The 22,367-nt window shown below is 40.3% G+C and overlaps 1 protein-coding gene across 9 annotated transcripts in view; it reads left to right on the forward strand.

Moving 5' to 3' along the window:
* The window catches only part of prdm10 (PR domain containing 10), a 153,943-nt gene that overhangs the window by 78,012 nt on the left and 53,564 nt on the right, over positions 1-22,367 (forward strand). For all 9 annotated transcript variants that reach the window (XM_059957151.1, XM_059957153.1, XM_059957149.1 and 6 more), the window contains 3 exons: positions 944-1,052; positions 12,208-12,387; positions 16,543-16,890. In XM_059957151.1, the coding sequence (XP_059813134.1) occupies positions 944-1,052; positions 12,208-12,387; positions 16,543-16,890 (637 nt within the window). The remainder of the gene's footprint in view (positions 1-943; positions 1,053-12,207; positions 12,388-16,542; positions 16,891-22,367) is intronic.

Here is a 22,367-nt window from a genome sequence, read left to right on the forward strand (position 1 = left end):
CCCCCGTAGGCTATCTCCCTTAGCCGGAACGGTGGCTAATTGTGAGCTGGTTCGGATGTGCCAGGAAATGGGGTCGCCACAACGTTTTATTTAGATTGTACAAGATCACCATAATCTTCAAATTTCGAATTACATTTCAAAAACTAACAAACCACGGGGAGCCGCAGCACAGAGATGAAAGAGCCGCGGGTTGCCGACCCCTGGCCTAGAGGTAATGTTGCAGCTATGTAGGACCCTGGTCAGACCCCACTTGGAGTACTGTGCTCAATTCTGGTCACCTCACTATAGGAAGGACGTGGAAACCATAGAAAGGGTGCAGAGGAGATTTACAAGGATGTTGCCTGGATTGGGGAGCATGCCTTATGAGAATAGGTTGAGTGAACTCGGCCTTTTCTCCTTGGATCGATGGAGGATGAGAGGTGACTTGATAGAGGTGTACAAGATAATTGATTGTGTGGATAATCAGAGGCTTTTTCCCAGGTCTGAAATGGCTAGCACGAGAGGGCATAGTTTTCAGGTGCTTGGAAGTAGGTACAGAGGAGATGTCAGGGGTAAGTTTCTTACGCAGAGAGTGGTGAGTGCGTGGAATGGGCTACCGGCGGCGGTGGTGAAGGAGGAAACGATAGGGTCTTTTAAGAGACTCCTGGATGGCTACATGAAGCTTAGAAAAATAGAGGGCTATGGGTAAAACCTAGGTAGTTCTAATGTTGGGACATGTTCGGCACAGCTTTATGGGCCGAAGGGCCCGTATTGTGAAGTATGTCTTCTATGTTTCCAATATTGCTGTTGAGAGGCTCTCAGTATAGCAGAAGTTTTGAGAATTTGGGTCTTTTCCCTGGAGCTTTGGCTTTGACATTTTCTTCCCAATATTCATACTTAGGTCATGGTCCTTTTCACACAGCGATACTGTTCCTGGTGATGTTGATCAATTGTCTCTTGACAGGTCAAAGAGCAGAAGTCGTGGCCGAGGCAGAAGGCGCTTCGGCTCAGGGAGGCGACCTGGGCGCCCGCCGAAGTTTCACAGACAAGATTCAACTGTAGATCAGAGTGAGGTGAGACTGGTTATTTAGAAAGGTATTCTTGTTAAGTCTTCTGAAATAACAAATCTGCATTCAGTTACACTACTCTCTCACCTATCTTAATAACACTTTTAATTCAATTACCTATGATAATTCCCTTTGCTACCTCTTCATCCTGCTAAAAGTTACCATGATCCTTTCATGGTCCATGAGATGCCCATCTTTACCTTCACTGCTGGGTTGCAGTGAAGGAAGGTATTGAATTTTTCTCAACAAAGAGAGAGTGAGGTCTAGAAAATTATAGAATTCAATGATGAGTTTGTTGATGTTGTGATTTCTTCTATACTGAAGGGAATATGAAAAGTTTACTGATGTATGATTTGTGTTGAAATAAGATTCTGTTTGGTTTTTGATTGCGAAAGTGCATGACTATGTTGTGATTGTAATTGAAGTCACTGGAGAGACATTAAAGCTGGTGCTATAGAAGTTTTTATTCATCACAACAGTTGGCATCATTTCTGGAGACACTAAGTGGAGCTTCTCAATCCCAAAAGTACTTCGCATTCTTATACCCTTAAGATCAAAAGGTGATTCAATACAGTTTCAATAGTTACAATGGCATTTTTTTTACTTCAATACATTGCATTGACAAATGGTTCTGTGAATTGCAAATCTATAGTGGGAGATGCCTCTGAGTCTTCAAATACCTTTGCTGAGACAGACTAATTTGCAAAGATTTTCCAAAAATTTCTGAGAGCCGAAGATTGGTGTTCTGAGAGCTGAATCTCTGAGTACACAGATCTCCCAGCTATTGATAGATCAGCTATTCGATGTGCTAAGTGACAGTATCAGTCTTGTCTGCAGTCTTCCTTGAACAGGTGTATAATGGTGCAAATTAACATAACCTTATGGTCTTAATATTTGGCTGATATATATGTGAACATCTTATGATCACCATTTTGTAAACCATACCTCTACCAGCTAGTCCCCTGCTGTGGGCCAACCTGTACTCTACAGACAGTATTGTTCATTTGCAAAGGTGTCCCTTTAACTTCAAACTGATTACTGCTTGCAATTTACATTAAGAACTGAAGGCTGATTCATTCTTAGATTTCCATCTGATATATTCACATAATTCCATAACTCCTCAATAATCCCTAACAGATCAGACTCTTCCCTATATTGTATTACATCTGCCACTTCTCCTAATCTGTCCAAGTCCTTCAGCAGACTCTCTCTGCTTCTTCAATGCTGCCTGCCGCTCCATATCTTTGTATCATCTGTAGATTTGGCCAAAAAGACATTGACTCCGTCATCCAAATCATGAGTGTATAATACGAACAGAAGCAGTCCCAACACCAACCTCTGTGCAACACCAATAGTCACCGGCAGCCCACCAAAAAAGGTCCCCTTTATTCAAGTTCAAGTTTAACTGCATTCAACAATACATGAATACCCATGAATACAGCCAAATGAAACATCGTTCCTCCGGGGCCAGGGTGCAGAACACAGTACCACCAGTCTCACGCAGCACAAGACGCATAGAGCACATATAAAATAGCAAGTAAGCATACAGTCACACAAAAAATATTTATACATGTAGCCCAAGACCCCAAGAAACATGTCCTGTAAATTGATGGTGCATGGATGTTATCAGCAAGTTCTCAGAAGACTGCAGATGAATGTACACGTATACACAGTCCAGCTTGTCATTCCACCAATTGAACACTGGACGGCAGCACTAATGGGACGGGACAGCCTCCAACCCAGCAGAGATGCCATGCCACTCCACCTCTAGCGTCTCCTCTCCTCGACTTGTGCAACAGGCAAACCGCAGCCTGAGGCCTAGTCATCACTGTGCCTGAGACCATGCAGCTCCCCCACCAATAATCAAGGGAAACAGGCTTGCAGTATTTTACATTACCATTGTCTAACAGGGTCTTGCAATTGCAATAGATTTGTTCAAGATAATACTCACTGTTTGGCTGCACATCTCCTTCGCACACTGACTCGGATGCCTATCTGTAGAAGGCAGTAACATGGTCCGCACCAAATCCAGCTCCTCTGCCAACAAGCAGCTTGCTGATGGGGTAGACTTGCAGTACTTGAAGTTCTTAATGTTCAGCATTGTCTTGCAGTCACAAAAAAGATGTTTAAGAAACACTGAGGCCCCCAAGAGGTCGCTGTGTCTGAACAAGCCGCCAGCTTACCAGAAGTCACTCTTTGCCTCCTGTCAGTCAGCCAGTCTTCTATCCCTGCTTTACATTTCCTGAAATACCATGGGCTCTTGTTTAGCAGACTCGTGTGTAGCACCTTGTTAAAGACTTTCTGAAAATCTAAGTAAACAACATCCACTGACTCTCCTGTGTGTATCCTGCTTGTTATTTTGTCAAAGAATTCCAAAAGATTTATCAAGCTAGATTTCCCCTTCAAGAAATGATGCTGACTTTGGCCAACTTTATCATGTGCTTCCAAGAACCTTGAAACCTCATCTGTAATAATGGACCCCAACATCTTCCCATCCACTGAAGTCAGACTAACTGGCCTATAATCCCTTTCTTCTGCCTCCCTTCCTTGAAGAGTGGAGTGACATTTGCAATTTTCCAGTCCTCGGGAACCATTCTAGAATCTAGTAATTGTAGAAGGATCACTACTGGTGCTTCTACAATTGCTTCAATTACCTTTTTCAGAACCCTGGGGTGCAGTCCATCTGGTCCAGGTGACTTATCTACCTTTAGACCTTTCAGTTTCCCAAGCACCTTCTTTGTAATAATGCCTACACCCACTTCTGCCCCCTGACGCTCTCAAATTTCTGGAATTCCATTCATGTCTTCCACAGTCAAGACTGACACAAAAGAGTTTTTAAGTTCTTCCACCATTTTTATTTCCCCCATTGCTACCTCTCGAACATCAATATCCAGTGGTCCGATATCTTGTTTCTGTATTACTCTTCATATATCTGGAAAAAAAATTGATATCCTTTTTTATATTATTGGCTAACTTGCCTTCATGTTTCATTTTTTCTCTTCTTGCTTTTTTTCAGTTGCCTTCTGTTGATTTTTAAAAGCTTCCCAATCCTCTTGCTTCCCACAAATTCTTGTGATGTATGCCTTCTCTCTTGCTTTTGTGATGTTTTTGACTTGACTTGTTAGCCATGGTTGTCTCATCCTCCCATTTAGAATACCTCTACTACTTTGGGATGTACCTGTCCATCCTGCAGTTTCCGAATTGCTCCTAGAAACTCTGGCCATTGTTGTTCTGCCGTTATCCCTGCTGGTGTCCTCTTCCAATCAACTTTGGCCAGCTTTTCTCTCATGGCTCTGTAATTTTCTTTAATACTGGTCCATCTGACTTTATCTTCTCTCTCTGAAGATGCAGGGTAAATTCTATCATTATGATCACTGCCTCCCAAGGATTCCTTTAACTTAAGCTTGCTAATCAAATCTGGTTCATTACATGACACCGAATTCAGAATTGTCTTGACCCGAGTGGGCTCAACCACAAGCTGCTCTTAAAAAGTCACCTCGTAGGCATTCTACAAATTCCATCTCTTAAGATCCATCACAAGCCTGATTTTCCCAACCTACCTGCATATTGAAATCCCCATGATTTATTACATGCCTTTTCTGTCTCCTATTGTAATTTGTATCCCATGTCTTGGCAACTGTTCAAAAACCTTGAACTCCCATTAGGGTCTTTTTAACCTTGTAGTTTTTTAACTATGCCCACAAGGATTCTACATGTTTTGGTCCTATGTCACCCTTTCTAGGGATCTGATTTCATTTTTAGCAACAGAGCCACCCTACTCCCTCTGCCCACCTGCCTGTCCTGATACCATGAACGTCCTTGGATTTTAAGCTCCCAACTTTGATTTTCTTTCAGCCACGGCTCAGTGATGCCCACAACACCACCTGTCAGTCTGTAATTGTGCCATAAGATCATCTACCTTATTCCGTAAACTGCATGTAGTCAAATATAACACCTTCAGCCCTGTACTCACCACCCTTTGCAATTTTATCTTTATGTTACCAGAAGTTAAATTCTTATCCCTTTCCAAACTTTTTTGTCTTTCTATTTATTCTGGAGACTCTCGTAACCTCTCCTGCATTATCTCCCTACTCTTTAGTTTAAAGACCCTATCCACAGTCCTAGTTATTTGATTCGCCAGGACCCTGGTCCCAGCATGGTTCGGGTAGAGCCTGTCCCAGTGGAATGGTTCCCTCCTTCCCCAGGAATGGTGTCAATATTCCACAAATTCAAATCCACTTTACCCACACCAATCTTAGAGCCATGCTTTTACCTCTCTGATCCGATTAACCCTTTGTAATTTGCACATAGCTGAGGTAACAAACCAGAGATTATTATCTTTTTGGTTCTGCATTTTAATTTAGCCCCGGCTGCTCAATTTCCTATCACAGAACCCTTTTCCTTGTTCTTCCTACATCGTTGGTACCCATGTGGACCATGACAATTGGTTCAACCCCTTCCTTATCCAGATTGCTCTGTCATTCAGATGAGGTGTCCTGAACCTGGACACCAGGCAGACAAGAGCCTTCAGGACTCCTGATCCTTGTGACAGAGAGTTTTTCCCTGACTATCCTGTCATAACTACATTTTTCTTCCCTCCCCTTCCCCCTTTTTAAATGGCTTCCTGAACCACGCTGCCAGAGTTTGGTTACTCATCCTTCCTGTCATCCTCACAGGAAGCAACAATCTCAGATCTGTTGGGCAAGCTCAAGGACTGAGTCTCCTTCAGCACTACCTCTGGGATCCCTCTACTTGCCTCACTTGTTGCGTTTCTGATCCCCTTTCACCTTAAACCTCTGCACTCTAGTTTCTGACTCCCCTACCCAGGAAAACAGACCAACATCTACAAACATTTTAATCACACTACCTAAATTCTCACCCAAATCATTAATGTATATGATGAACAATTAAGAACTCAGCACCAACCCCATCAAATTTGTGAGGCTTGATCCCCCAAACACAAACCATGGTGACTCACCCTAATCACTCCTTGCCTTTCTGAATGCAAATAAATCCAGTTCCTTAGAATCCCTTCCAGTAACTTTCCCACAACCGCGCAGTTCTTGTATCTTAGCCATGACTAACAAAGTACAAAAATCTCTGCTAAGGATTGCCACTCCCATCCCTTGCTTCCCAAAATAACTTAAAATATATCTGTTCAGGCCTAGAGTTTATCCATCCTTATTTACTTTAGCACCACCAATCCTATATGAACGATTTGAATGTAAATCTGCAAGGTGTGGTTCAGACCTTTGCGGATGATTCTAAACAGGTGATGTTATAGACAGTGTAGGAGGTTATGAAAGGTTACAGGGAGATCTTGACCTGCTGGGTAGATGGGCTTGAGGATTAGTAAATGGCTTTTAAAACAGTTAAATGTAAGTTTTGAATTTTGGGAGATCAAACCAGGGTACAGTGAATGAAATAGCCTTGGGTAGTGTGGTGTAGAGGAGGTTTACCAGAAGGCTGCCTGGACTAGAGGGCATGTCTTCTGAGGATAGTTTGAGTGAGCAAGGGCTTTTCTCTTTGGAGTGATGGAGAATGAAAGGTGACTTGATGTGGTACACAAGATGATGAGAGGCCTTTATTGAGTGGATAGCCAAAGACTTTTTCCCGGGGGGAAAAATAGCTAATACAAAGGGTCATAATTTTAAGGTCACTGGAGAAACGTGTGGAGGGATGTCAGATGTAGATTTTTTTTTAAACAACAGTTGTGGGTTAGTGATAGAGGCAGATACATTAAGCACATTTAAGAAACTGTAAGATAGGCACATGGATGAAAGAAAAATGGAAGCCTTTGTCAGAGGAAAGGGTTGGATTGATCTTGGAGTAGGAGAAAAGGTTGGTATAGCATTGTGGGCCAAAAGGCCTATACTGTGCTATAATGTATTTTGCTGTAATTCTATTTTAAATCTTCCCTGGACACACTTGACAGTCTGCCATGTCTAATCGCTTTGCATTGTGGCATTCTCAGTAAATTTCAGGGAAGGTAAAATCACCTAATATTACAACCCTGTTGTTCCTACACTTGTTTGCAATTGTGCTACACATTTGCTCCTCTAATTCACACTGACTGTTGGGGGGGGGGGGGTGGCTATAGTATAATCTCATCAGTGATTCCCTTTTTTAAATTTTCCGAGTTCTACCCAAATGGAAGTTTCCCTGGGACATTCTCTTCAAGTACTGCTGTAATGTTATTTCTAATAATGCAAGCCCCCCCCCCTTCTTTCTTACCTCCATCTCTGTCACAGCAGAAGCATTTGTATATTGAAATATTAGAACATAGAACAGTTTGTTCATTATGCACCATATGGTATATGATGTGAGTTTTTTCATGACATTGATTGTTCTCGGCAAATTTTTCCACAAAAGTGATTTGCCATTGTTTTCTTCTGGGCAGTGACTTTATCAGACGAGTGACCCCAGCCATTATGAAAACTCTTCAGAGATTGTCTGCCTGGTGTCAGTGGTCGCATAACCAGGACTTGTGATATGTACCAGCTGCTCATACGACCATCCACCACCTGCTCCTGTGGCTTCACATGACCCTGATGGGGTGAGGGGGGCTAAGCAGGTGTTACACCTTGTCCAAGGGTGACCTGCAGGCTAGCGGAGGGAAGGAGTGCCTTATGCTTCCTTTGGTAGAGGTCTATCTCTGCCCCACCTCTCTGGAACAGTACAGCACTGGTAAACACAAGAGATTCTGCAGATGCTGGAAATCCAGAGTAACACACACAATACTGGAAAAACTCAGCAGGTCAGGCAGCATCTGCGGAGAGGAATAAATAGTCAGCGTTTCGGGCTGGGACCCGTCATCGCTACTGGCACCAGAACAGGCTCTTTGGCCCACGTTGTGCCAGACTAATTCAACTTAAATAGCTATCTAATCTAATCCCTTCTGCCTACCCAGTCAATATCCCCATGTTCTGTGAACATTTATGTGCCTATCTAAAAGTCCCTTTTAAACATCTCTATCATATTTGCCTCCATCACCACCCCTGACAGCACATTCCAGGTATCCATTACTTTCAGGTCATTTGTATCTATCACAAAAGGCCCAGGACAGAACACCACTAAGTCACTGACTTACAGTCAGAATAAATCCCATCAACCACTACCCTCTGCCTTCTATGGCAAGCCAGTTCTGAATCTAAACAGCCAAGTCACCATGAATCCCTTTGATCTTAATCCTACGTGAGGCTGCTTAACAAGATAAAATCCCATGGTGTTATAGGAAAGAAATTGGCGGAGATAGAGAAATGGCTGATGGGCAGGAGACAGTGAGTGGGAATAAAAGGGGCCTTTTCTGGTTGGCTGCTAGTGACTAGAAGTGTTCTTTAGAGGTCAGTTTGGGACCGCTACTGTTCATATTGTTTGTCAGTGATTTAGATAGTGGAATTGATAGCTTTGTGGCGAAGATAAGTGGAGAGGTAGGTAGGGCTAAGGAAGCAATGTGATTGCAGCAGGACTTAAACAAATTGGAAGAATAGGCAAAAAAGCGGCAGGTGGAATATGTATGATAATGAATTGTGGTATAAGGAACAATAGTGCAGACTATTATCAAAATGAGGAGAAGGTTCAAACATCAGAGGTGCAGAGGGACTTGGGAGCCCTTGTACAAGACTCCCAGAAGGTTAATTTACAAATTGAGTCAGTGGTAAAGAAGACAAATGTAATGCTGGCATTTATTTCAAAGGGGATAGAATATAAAAGCAAAGAGATAATGCTCAGTCTTTATAAGACACTAGTCAGGCTGCACTTGAAGCATTATCAACAGTTTTGGGCCCCATATCTCAGAAAGGATGTGTTGTCATTGGAGAGAGTCCAGAGTGCTCTGCCACAGACTGCAGTGGAGGCCAAGTCCGTGGGTATATTTAAAGCAGAAGTTGATCATTTCTGGATCAGTCAGGGCTTCCAAGGATATGGCGAGAAGGCAGGTGTATGGGGTTGAGCGGGATCCAGGATCAGCCATGATGGAATGGTGGATCAGACTCGATGGGATGAATGGCCTAATTCTGCTCCTTTGTCTTATGGTCTTATGCAATGAGCTGCCAATCTTGTCCATGTGTCAACAATGTTTCCGTAATAGCTGTAATATCACAATACTATGTGCCGATCCCTGTTCTGAATCCACCTGCCTTACCCATCAAGCTTCAGGTATTAAGTTAAAGGACTATCCTTTTTTTTTAAATCAACAATCCATAGTTCTAGATCTTCCAGCAAGAGGGAATATTTTCCCCACATCCACTTTGTCAAGACTCCTCAATTAAGTCATCTGCAACTCTTCAAACCTGAGCTGTCCAATCTTGCCACACTTCAGGAACATGCTGATCGCAGGACCTCCTCTGAGCTGTTTCTACTACATTAATTTTCCTTAGACCCATTTCTGCTAATTTGTGTTTTCTGACATTGTGCAGCTGTCTCAACCCTCTGGTGATATAGGTTAGATCCTGACTACTTAAAATTAGGGTCTAGGAAATAAAAAGGGGAAACTGATTATTCTGAGAATTGGCACAGACTAGGTTGACAAAATGGTTGCATCCTATGTCAAAGTAATAGCACTTATGGCATCTTATTAAATGGATTGAAAAAACTGCTAATCACCAGTTCACCTTCAAATAGTTCAATAATTTGGAAAAATGTGGTTTTTTCCTTTTACAAAACCGTGTAGATTTGCCTTATCTTTGTAAGTGCCTGATGTAATTACTTTACTAACAGCATTGTACATTTGCTCTGTGAATGAAGTTAAACTTGCTGACTTCAGTTCTATGCTTTTTATATTTTTTGAATAAGAGAATTAAATATCCTATTTTAAATTACTGGAACTTTTCCTGAATCCATGCGATTCTGGAAGAACTTAATTAATACAATACTTATCTCATTGGCCACTTTAAGGTCCCTGGGAGGAAGTCCATTTGGACCCAAAGTCTTGTCAGCCCATAGCTCCAACAAATTGCTCAGTACCACTGTCCTGGTGATTGTAATTTTCCTGAGTTCCTCCCTAACCTCCAATTAGCTCAAGGCATGAATGATCCAGTAACAAGCAAGCATGTTTCTCAATCAATTCCTGGTTGATTTGCTTAATACAGCTGTGAGTCATTTTCAGCTTTGTCTTCATTCAAGTAATCGTGGTGTATCCTGTTTAGACAACCTCATCTAATCCCTTGCTGAAGGCATCAATTTAATTATCTAAATAAATCTTATCTGTTTGAATGTACCTATAACAGGGTCTCCCTGTCTTTTATATACATCCTACTTTAATGACATGTTTATTTATTCCTTCAGTGAAACTGGTGTTAATACAAGAACTTTGCTTTTAATGTTCTACTAAAACAAATTCAGCGAAGTTTTATAATGAAACACTGCCGTCTCATCAACCATGTATCCTTTTTCTTACATTATTTCCTCCTTGACAAAAATACTTTTGCCATATTATTAATATTTTTGTGTAATTAATACCTCAACCTTTATAACTACTCCTAATTGATCAATGATCTACCTTTCAACATATTGATTAGTAATGAAAACTCTGTATATTCTCCACTTGAGGATATGATATCCTTGTGCAACGTAGCTATTTATAGGTTACATTCTTGCTTTCATACTTTCTCCATTAAGTACTTTCAATACATTAAAAACAATGATGCATTGTGGAAATGGGCATAAATGTTTTTATCAGTGCTCGTTTCTAAATGTTTCCATCCAGTCAGCAATCATCACATTATCTCTCATTAACTTCAACTGTCCCTGTCTAAAGTCCATCTATTCCCATCTTTGATTTGTCTTTATAATATCTATATTTAATTTTGTCTGAATGCTTTAGAAATCTATGCTTCTACAATGTGCCTGAACCACATTAATCATTTCATAGTATGCTGTTATTAAACAACTGTTCATGTCAGAGTTCTGCTCTTTAGCACTGTAGCTCCACCTGGTTGTTGTCCACTTGAAGCCAATCATATTTGCACACTCAGAATCGTATTCTTGTATCCTGTCACTTGCATCATCAACGGAAGCCAACTTTCTACTTCAAAGGAATGTGAAAAGTCTCTTGTCATCTTTCTATGTATCAGGAGTGGTCAGCTTATCAAAATAGTTCTCTTAAAATATTTATAGACAAGAACACAAACTGTTTCACTATTCTTAACCACACTTCTCCTGATTTAATCATCTTGTATTGAACCAAGTTCTGTCAGCGAATTATTGACAGATAATTTAAACTTGGTTACTTGCAAGGTAGTTATAGATTCGGAAATCTCATTTGATGGAGCAATTTTCCTGTTTGTAACTGAAGATATTTGATATAAACAAGAATTTCTTGTTCAGGTCCTCTAGGAAACCTTTACTGTCTAATGCTATATTTCCTTAATACTTTTAAAACATTAATCACATAAAAAAGTCACATAGTCTAATCACATAGTCTCCCAAGGTCCAAGTTGTTGTACATTTTCTTATTGTTGTTTTGCACCAGATTCTGCAGAAGCTGGAAATCCAGAGCAACACACAAAATGCTTGAGGATCTCAGCAGGTCAGGCAGCATCCATGGAAATGAAGAGACAAGACCCAAAAGTTGACTGTCTATTCAGTTGCATCGGTGCTGCCTGGCCTGCTGAGTTCCTCCAGCATTTCAAGTGTGTTTCTATTGTTCCTTTGTCCATTTCATCAAGCTCTGTGTAATTCCATTAAGTAATGCAAGGCTAGGTCTTTTTACGAAAACAATACAAAGACCAAAAATGGGAAATATATTCACAACTACCATACAAACACATGTTATATCTGTAATACATACTGCATAATGTAACAGCTGATGTGGTAGAGTACTTACCATAGAAATTGTTTGTAAGTTAGTATGCTGATGATTTGAGAAAAGCAGTGAAGATCAGTTATGTGGGATGTGTTAGGCCTGAAGTTATGGTAGCTATCATTGCAACTCGCCTAATAATGAGATAAAATTTCCTGTCAATCCTTTTTCCTGCACAATGTTTTTGTAGTGTTTTTGGAAGAATTAGACGTATTTGATATTAATGATGTAAGTGCAATTTCTAATGAAGCAAGTATTTCATCTTGGATCAAAATCACAAAACACAATGAAAAATGTGTCAATCCAATTTGCCTAATGTCTTTGTGTTGGTTTCTTTCCAATTTTATTCACCACAATCAGGCACTACAGCTTGCTGTGAAGCGGCGCCTTGAAGACACAGATGAACCTGTGGCTAATGGAATGGATCAAGAGGAAGACTCGTCAAATAGCTTAGAGCAGCCAGAAAATGATTCGAGTATTGCTAATAACAAAACAACCACTGGCCCTGGGGAGGAAGTGCGGCGCAACAAACGCATACGGGTAATCACCAACATCATTTGCAGATTCTTACTTTTAAAAATAAGATACTCTGTTGTCAATGAATCTAGAATTAAACAGGATTGAAATTAAGGACCTGGTTTACATATGTGATAGTTGGATAGGAAGCCATTGCCATTGGCAATAAGAATTTGGATCAGAACTGAAATTATTTAAAAATAGTACGCTGGAAGTGCCATTAAGAGATTTAAAATGAGGAAAGTGTGAAACCCCCGGTTTCCTTGGCTGTGTAAGTCTAGGGAAAGCAACCTCCAGCTCCGCCAATCTCGAGATTGAGGCGCTCTCCCACCCCAAACCCCTGTTTGTGTGGATGCTGTGTAATTCGCTACCCTGTTACAAATTAGTGCCACAAAATAACAGACAGTACACTGCGTATGATTAAAAGAGTATATGAATTTTAATTTGACTAAAGGTTACTAAAGAAATGAACAAAACAAGAAAAGGGCCCATTTTAATGAAACAATCTAACATACACAAGTTGGAGCTTACTGGTTCTCTAAGTCACTGATGCTCAATTGATCTTACCCCGGGTTTTGTTAAATCATGGTCCAGCTCCAGGTCGAATCCTACGACCTCCTCTCTCCTGCGTCTTCTCTTTTCATCCCCTCTCAAACAAAAAACCCCAAACCCAGCCTCAGTGTCCCTCACCAGAGTAACCTCCCCTCAATCCAACCATCCTAAATGGATGGCACACACTTCTCCTAATCTCTTATCTTCAACAATAACAATAATTTAATAGCAAATTTCCTCTTTCAAAAACTAATTTTAAATATGATTTGAGAGACTGCATTCAGTAATGTACTGGTAGTTTTGTTGGTACTTGTTTAAAATAACTCAACCTTTTAAAAATTATTATTGTTAGAATTTCTTTTAATGGTGAGTTGGTTACTATATAATGAGTATCCATTGATAACTGGCAATTTGTGCTCTTAAATGAGAGTTAACAATGTTACTTGTATAAAACTTACCTGAAGATTTAATACAAAAATTGAAAATGCTTGGCAAGTCAAGCTGCATTTATTGGCAGAGGAACAGTTAGCTTTTCAAGTTGAAGACCCTTTGTCAATTTCTGTTTGTTTTAAATTTCCAGCATTTGCATTTGTGTTTTTTTTTAAACTTTCGTTGCTTGAGTATTTGTCAAGAACCTGCATCAATATTAAAATCTGATCTTGCAGCAGATAGATGCTGAATACATTATAGCAGCAACTAGATTGAGGAATTGACACTTACATTTCCTATTCTAATCTGTCAAAGGATTATTAAGATATCCAACTCTCTTCTGGTTAACAACTAAATACAGTGTTTGTGGAATGTATTATATAAAAGTTGTCTGAATAGCTCTTTAATAGTGTTGTCATTAATCTTATTTAATTTTTGCATGGACTGTACGTAATTAAGATGTTTGAAGTTGTTTAAGTGATTTAGTGGCAGTTTTGGTTGTAGTATTTAACTTTATCAGTATTTTCTTTTTCCATATGCTTCGCAGGTGGATTTTCAGGTGGGTTTTTTATTTAAGCACGTTGGCAAAACCATGGTTCAACTTTTAACTTTTGAGAAATTTTTGTGAGAATATTCTTGTCTTGTATTCTACTTCCACTTGGTGTCCCTGCATCGACTGATTAAATTCTCAATTAAAATGGGCTATTGAATCATGCCTTTACTAATCTCTGTGTGTCTGTTTATAATACAGATGTTTAATTAAATCATTGGATATTCTTGCATTATCTTGGTTACTGTGTAAATAGTATGAATGATAGGATTGACTTCAATTTCTGCCACCCACAGCACACTGAAGGTCTTTTTTAGGATCATTACCTTGTAGTTGCTACCTTCTCCTTTCTTTTGAAAACAAAATTGGTGTTGTAGATCAGAAGAAAATCTTTCTGATATCTGTCGTAAATTAGCCACTTACTGGTTTAAAACTTGGATGCAATTTAATTTTGAATGGCTCTGCTTTTCCACACTGTTTATATCCTGGTGCATTTGTTGGAAAACCATGCTCTCAAACCCATATAATTAAGATTAATAAACAACGAGAAGTCAGACTAATGGACCTGGGGGCTGGCCTTGTGGCTCTTCTCGTTGTCTGCATTAATTAATCTTCCTTGTGTCTTACCATCTTCATTTTTAGTTTTGTGTAATTTTCAAGTAGACAATGTTTCATTAGATATTGTTTGTAAAACAAGGAGACAACTACAGAAAACATTAGTGGACCAACCATGTTAATGACATTAATATACTAAGCATTACAGATAAGATATAGTTTAGTTGTCCTCCAATTATCATGTCTGAATGCAGAAGACTGATATTTATGTTTCAAAATAAACAGGAATAGTTGCAATTAAGAGTATGAAGTTGGGTAAACTGTCATGGCTGCTCTGCGTCATATGGTTTGTACTATAATTCATGTTCTGTAATAAATGTCTTAAACTGGAGGAAATCTAATTTTTAACATAAGGGAGGATATGACAAAGGTAGATTGGGTGCATCTACTTGCAGGTGAGCCCAGATCTGCATAGTGGGGAAACATTCAGAGGAGAAAGAGTTAAAAGACAATGCATTCGTGTCAGTGTAGGTGGTAGGGATTGAGGTTTTTTTTGTTTAGTTTTTCTTCTTTCGCATATTGATTGTCAGTCTTGTGTATGCGTTTTTTTTTATTATTGATTTCAGTCAGGCCTTTGACAAGATCCAAGGTTGGACAGCATCTATACTCCCTTGTGTTTCCAACATGGGAGACTGAGAGTGGCTGAAACAGGGTCACCATCAACATTTAAGAAGTGCCTGGATGAATATTTCAATCACTTAGGCATAGAAGTTTACAAGCCAAGTGCTAGACAATGTGATTTATATGGAAAGGTACCCGCTGGTCAGTATTGATGAGTTGAGCCAAATGGGCTGTTTCCATGATGTATGTTTCTAGGACTGTGTCAGTACTATAAGAGATGAGTTAATCTTCAGAGGGAATGTTCTCCAGATCCAGTGATTTAACTGTTATTTTCAACTTTCTTTTCATCATGTTTTTGTGGGGGATGAATGAGAAATAAAAAGTTCAAATGTTCACCAGAGACCAAAACAATCAGAGATTGCTGAGAGAAGTTGGAACATCTCTTGAATATTTTATAGATCTACTGACACACATCCAGTTGGCTCTTAATCACTCCTTTCCCAACTGTAATGTATTCTCCTGATGTTTGCATTGCATTATTTTGTTTTTGGGTAAATCTTGAGTGTAGACCTTGGCCACTGAGTGATGTAGTAATTTTGGATTTTCAGCACTGAGTTGACTGGACCATCTGGTGGACATTTCATTTGTCCTGAGGAAGTAACTTTCCCTTGATGCAACTGAGTTACATTAATCAGGGAAACCTTACACCCTCTTACAAAAGCTTGTATCAAGAAATCTTAGAATGAAGGATGTCAGGTGAAAGCCTGAAATGTATAATACATTCATTATGCCTCTTCTCAAATCTTCAGTTTTCCTCTTGGACTGTTAGATTACCGACATACTAGTCCTCTCACAATTGCTAACATTGCATTACTACTGACTCAATCTGCATTTAGGGAATCCTGCATGAGAACCGCCAAGTTCCTTTGCCCCTCTGATTTCTGAATGTTCTCCCTGTTTGGAAAATAGTCTATGCCTTTTATTCCTTCTACCTACATGCCTGACTACACACTTCCCCACGCAGTATTCCACCTGCCACTGTTTTTGCTCATCCTCCGATTCTGTCTACGTCCTTCTGTAGACTCCGTGCTTCCTTGACACTCCCTGCCCCTCCATTTATCTTTATATTGTCCACAAAATAACAGGCTGGAATTAAAAAAAAACAGAAAATGCAGGAGATACTGAATCAGATGGGCCGCTTCTGTGGAGGGAGAAATGTTTAACATATGGTTAATGTCATCTTAGCAGAAACAATATGTAAACTCTGATATTCTGTCCACAGGTTCTGCCTGAACTGCTGAGTTTCTCCAGCATTTTCTGATTCTTATCTCGATTTACAGCACTTGTAGTTTTTAAATATTTTTCAATAACATGTGTGCTCTTGTGGGATTTTACTGGGTGATAGAGTATTATAACAACTTTTTTTTTAAATGAATGTATATGTATAAATGCCTTTTCCTTTTTTTCTTTAGAATGCTGCTCTCCATCATCTCTTTATACGTAAAACTTTTCGACCATTTAAATGCCTTCACTGTGGGAAAGCATTTCGGGAGAAAGAGAAGTTGGATCAGCACCTGCATTTCCATGGGCGGGAGGGCAACTACCCACTGACTTGTGATATCTGTAACAAAGGCTTCATAAACAGTTCAGCACGTGATTCACACATGAAGTTCCACTCTGATCAGAAAACCTACTCCTGTATTTTCTGTACAGAATCTTTTGATAGGCTGGATCTCCTCAAAGAACACGTTGCAGTTCATGTTACTAACGGCTGTTTCACCTGTCCCTCCTGTAAAAAACAATTTCCAGACTTTATCCAGGTGAGTGCCTGTTTCAGACTTTTTGTAAGTCAATGTGGTTCTGTATGATTTTAATGCCTGTACTTAACAAGTCTTTTGGGGTTTCTGATTTCAACAATAGCTGTGTTGAATGCTCTTTCTCAGAGCAAACCTCCTGCCCTCCTCTTTTTCCCATAACTCAATATCTTTCAGTGCATGGGGAGGGTGATGCATGCGTGGAGCAATCTGCCAGTGGAAGTGGCAGAAGTGGGTACAATTATGACATAAAAGACATTTGGACAGCTACGCTGATAGGAAAAGTTTGGGAGATGGGGCCAGTCACGGGGAAATGGGACTATCTAAGTTAAACAACTTTGGATTGGGTGAGTTGAGCTGATGGTCCTGCTTATCAGTGTTGTGTAGCTCTATGATAGTAAACAAATCTGGTCATCTGAAATTCCTGAATTCCATGTAGTCAGGTGAGATGTTCCTTTTTGAGCTTTTGTTGGGCTTCCTCAGAGAAGTGCAAGACCAGATGGTTTAGGTTTGGGATGTGGTGGGTGCAGGATCACCCTTACAGACTGAACTGAGCTGTTCTGCTAAGTACTCACCCAAGCTGCATTTGGTATCTCTATTGCAGAGAACACAGAGCGCAGAAAGAACAGCACAGCACGTGAGAATTACAAGTGCTGCTTTTTCAGTTTGGGTCCCTGATGGCAGGAAATGAAAAGTGGACAAATGGTTCACGCCTTGTGGTTACAGGGAACCATGAGCAGGGTTGTGCAATGGTGGGTGATGGAAGAGTGCACCAAGGAGTCGCAGCTGGAGCAGTCACTTACGAATGTCGAATGCTGAGAGGACGAGATACAAAAGTTATTGAGGAAAATGTCTGAGGAATAAGATTAATCCATTTCAAAAAGAGAAGATTAATCTAAGAAAGTCAGCGTGCTTTGTTAGAGAAGATCCAGTTTAATCAAATTAACAGAATTGTTTAAAAAAAACTGTATTGTGTTAATGCTTAAAGTTCAAGTTCAAAGTAAATTTATTATCAAAGTATATATATGTCACCATATACTACCCTGAGATTCATTTTCTTGCAGGCATTCACATTACAACAAAGAAATACAATAGAGTCAATGGAAAAACACTTACAAACAAACAAAGACTAACAATCAGCCATCGTGCGAAAGAAGGCAATTACAGAAAGTAATAATAAAAACATAATACTGAGAATACGATTTGTAGAGTCCTTGAAAGTGAATCCATAGGTCATGAAATCAGTTTAGCGTTGAGGTGAGTGGATTTTTCCACACTGACTCTGGAGCCTGATGATCATAACTCTTCCTGAACTTGGTGGTGTGGGACCTTGATGATGGATGCTGCGTTCTTGTGGCAACACTCTTTGTAGATGTGTCCACCACTTTTTGAAGGTTTTTCCATTCTTGGGCATCATGACCTGGTACGAAAACGCCAGTCAGAATACTCTCCATCGTGCATCTATATAAGTTTGTTAAAGTTTCAGATGACGCACCAAATCTTTCAAGTGTCCAAGAAAGTAGTGGTGTCTTCTTTGTTCTAATGTTTACGTGCTGGTCCCAGGACAGATCCTCTGATATAATAATGCTAAGGGAATTAAAGTTACTGACACTTTCCACCTCTGAGTCCCTAATGAAGACTGGCTCATGGACCTCTGGTTTCTTCTTCTTATAGTCAATAATCAGCTCTTTGATTGGTGCCTCTCACCCAATGTCAGCAAAACCAGACAGATTTTCAATCTCCATTATAATTTTCATCACTACCTCTGATTTGGCCAGCAACAGTAGTGTTGTCAACAAACTTAAATATGGCATTAGAGCTGTGCTTAGCCACACATTCATAAGTATAAAGTGAGTAGAGCAGGGGCTAAGTACACAGCCATATGGTGCACCTGACAGGGATCAGCAAGTGAGGAAATTGAGGATCCATTTGCACAAGGAGTTATTGGACCTCATTGATTGATTTTGAGGGAATGATAATATTGAATGCTAAGCTGCAATGACTGAAGAGCATCCTGATGTACGCATCCTCACTGTCCAGATGTCCCAAGATTAAGAGAAGAACCAGCGAAATGGATCTGAAAGTAGGCAAATTGGAGCAGATCCAAGTTATTCCTCAAGGAGGAATTGTTATGTTTCATGGCCATCCTCCCAAAGCACTTCACAGTGCTACTGGACAATACTCATTGAAACAAGTTGATTGCTTGAAGCAGTTGTGTACCTCAGACAGCTGCAGCAAGAGGTTAAAGGTGTCGGAGTACAGGATCAGAAGATGTAGAATCTTTGTGGATAGTGGACAGCAAGGCTGTCAAAGCTTCCAGCATGATCTGGACTGCTACCTTCTTAGAAGTTTTTGCAGATACAGTATGTCTTCTAAAACTTATCTAGATGCACAGTGGAGAGTATTCAGACTGGTTGTGTCATGGCCCGGTATGGAAACACCAATTCCCTTGAGTGAAAAAGCCTATAAAAATTGGTGGATATAGCCCAGTCAAAGCTCTCCCCATCATTGAGCACATCCACAAGGAGTTCTGCCTGAAGAAAGCAGCATCCATCATCATGGACCCCCACCATCCATGCCATGGTCTCTTCCCGCTGCTGCCTTGGGTCCCACCACCAGCTTCAATAACAGTTATTACCTTTCAACCATCAGGCTCCTGAGCCAGCGTGGATAACTTCACTTACCTCAATGTTGAACTGATTCCATAACTTGTGGCCTTGTCTTCAAGGACTCTTCAAATCATTCTCGATATTATTTATGTACTTATTATTATTTTTGCAGTTTGACTTCTTTTCTGCATTGGTTGTCAGTCTTTGTGATGTATGATTGATTCTGTTGTTACTTCAGGGTAGTATATTGTGACATGTATATACTTTGATAATAAATTTACTTTGAATGTTGAATGATTAGAAAGATATGGGTCAAACTTAGGCAAATAGAACTGAGCTCAGGGTGGCAAGGATTGACGTGGGCAAATTGGGGGGAAGGACCTGTTCCTGTGCTGTATGACCCTATCAAGACACTATACATTTTTCTACTTTGTGCCATTTCTGGTATTCCAGCCTACAACTTATTCCTTTTCATCACCTTTGTAAAGTTGCAGACTGCTGTGGACATTGCAGTTCAGGGATAGCAACTTTTGTAAACAAACTCGGGGAACCGTAGACAAAGGAGACTCAGCCCTCCCCACCATTGAGCACATTTACAGGGAGCGCTGTCACAACAAAACTCTCTTCTCATTGCTGCCATCATGTTGGAGATACAGAAGCCTCAGTTCCCACACCATCAGGTTCAGGAGCAGTTATTACCCGACAGCCACCGGGTGGAACTGTCATGGATAATAACTTTGCTCACCACAACTCTGAGCTGTTTCTGTGTTCTACAGAACTCTTTCAAATTCATGTTCTTGGTATTAGTTTTTGTTAATTGTCTTTTATACATTGCTGTTTGTTGGTCTTTATGTATAGTTTTAGTAACTGCTATTGTACTTCTGATTTTCCTGTAAGTGCCTGCAAGGAAATGAATTTCAAGGTAGTATATGGTAACATATACAGTTGTATGTACTTTGATTCTAAATTTACTTTGAACTTTTGTCCCCTGAGCTCAGTTCCATTTGCCTATGTTGGCCCATATCTTTCTAATCATTCAACATTCGAAGTTCAAAGTAAATGTGTTATCAAAGTACATACATGTCACCTCTTTCTAAGGATTTGATTTCATTTTTTACCAACAGAGCCATCCACCCCCTCTGCCTACCTGCCTGTCCTTTTGATACAATGTGTATCCTTTGATGTTAAGCTCCAAACTATGATCTTTCAGCCACAACTCAGTGATGCCCACAGTGCCATACCTGCCAATTTCTAATTGCACTACAAGCACATCTACCTGTGTGCATTAAATACAACACCTTCAGTCCCGTATTCATCAACTTTTTCAATTTTACCCCATGTTACATGAAGTTAAGTTCTTATCCCTTCCTAAATTTGTTTCTTTATTCTGAAGGGAGCCTTCAGCAACCTCTCCTGCAGTTTCCTTCTCTTTTACTTTATCTTCACTTATCCTAATCCGTTGGACCCATCTCCTTACTATTTAATTTAAAGACCACTTCAGCCCATCCCACTAACTGCAAATTTACCCTGTCAACTACCTATCCTTCCTCACAGCTTTACTACACACACTGCATCAACATGTATACCAACAGCCCTGACACTCTGCCAAGTTGGTTTAAACCTTCTCCAACAACTCTAGCAAGCCTGCCAACAAGGATATTGGTCCCTCTCAAATTTGGGTGTTACCCATCCTTTTTGGAAGGTCTTCGCCAGAAGAGATCCCAACAATCCAGAAATCTGAACCCCTAACCTTGCACCAATTCTTTAGCCACACGTTCGTTTACCAAGTCATCCTTTTCTTGCCCTCACTGGCACATGGCATGGGCTGCAATCCAGAGAATACTACCCTTAAGGTTCTGCTTTTCAGCTTTTGACTGATCTCCCTATGAATTCTTCAGGACCTCATTGTTTGTGTTTGTGTGTGTGTGTGTTTGCTATGCACTTTGACACCGAGCAGGTCTCAATTCACTAAAGTGGTTTTAATGTTCACACATTGCCTTTCGGAAGTCAATCATGCACTCCTCCGGCACCTCACCTGTGGTGAAGATTGTTTTAAGTATCTCTACCTGGCCCCTGCAATTTCTGCACTAGCCTCCCACAGTGTCCCAGGGGACACCTTGTCAGGTGCTGGGGATTTATCCTTGGCTCAAAACAGCCTCCTATCCTGTAATCTGGATACAGTCCATGACTTCACTGCTGTTTTGCCTGTCTGTGTCCATCTCCCAAGAAACACAGTGCAAGAAATCCATTTAAGATCTTCCCCCATCTCCTTCAGCTCCATACATGATATGGAGAAGAATGCTCTGAGCCTCGATGAACATTTCAAAACTGGTATTGTTGAACTTTGGGATGAGAGGAATGAGATGGAAAAAGGAAGTATGAGAATGGAAAGAATGAATGGTGTGAACATTGAAATTCGGAGCAGGAGTGGGTCACTTGACCCTCAAGCCTGACCCACCATTTACTAAGATCATGGCTCATTAGATTGTCATCTCAGCTATCCATATAAACCTGCCCCGTTACAAAACTCGATCTCCACTTTTTAAAAAAAAGACGTCTGTTTTCACTGCTCATTGACCAAGAGAATTCTAAAGGCTCTTTGGGCGAAAGCACTTTACCCCATGTGTTTTAAATGGGGTAAACCTTTTTGTTTTAAACACTTCATTCTAACCTCCATTGGATACAAGCCCAGCCTGTGCAACCTTTCCCCATAAGACAACCTGGCCATTCCAGGTATTACTGCAGAGTGACATCCAATATATTAACATATTTCCTTAAATAATGAGACCACATTTGTACATAGTATTCCAGATCTGGTCTCAACAATTTCCTTTCTGAAACAACACCACTGTAATTTTGTAATCCATTCCCTCT

Source organism: Hypanus sabinus, chromosome X2 (genome assembly GCF_030144855.1).
Source record: "Hypanus sabinus isolate sHypSab1 chromosome X2, sHypSab1.hap1, whole genome shotgun sequence".
Classification (NCBI taxonomy): Eukaryota; Metazoa; Chordata; class Chondrichthyes; order Myliobatiformes; family Dasyatidae; genus Hypanus; species Hypanus sabinus.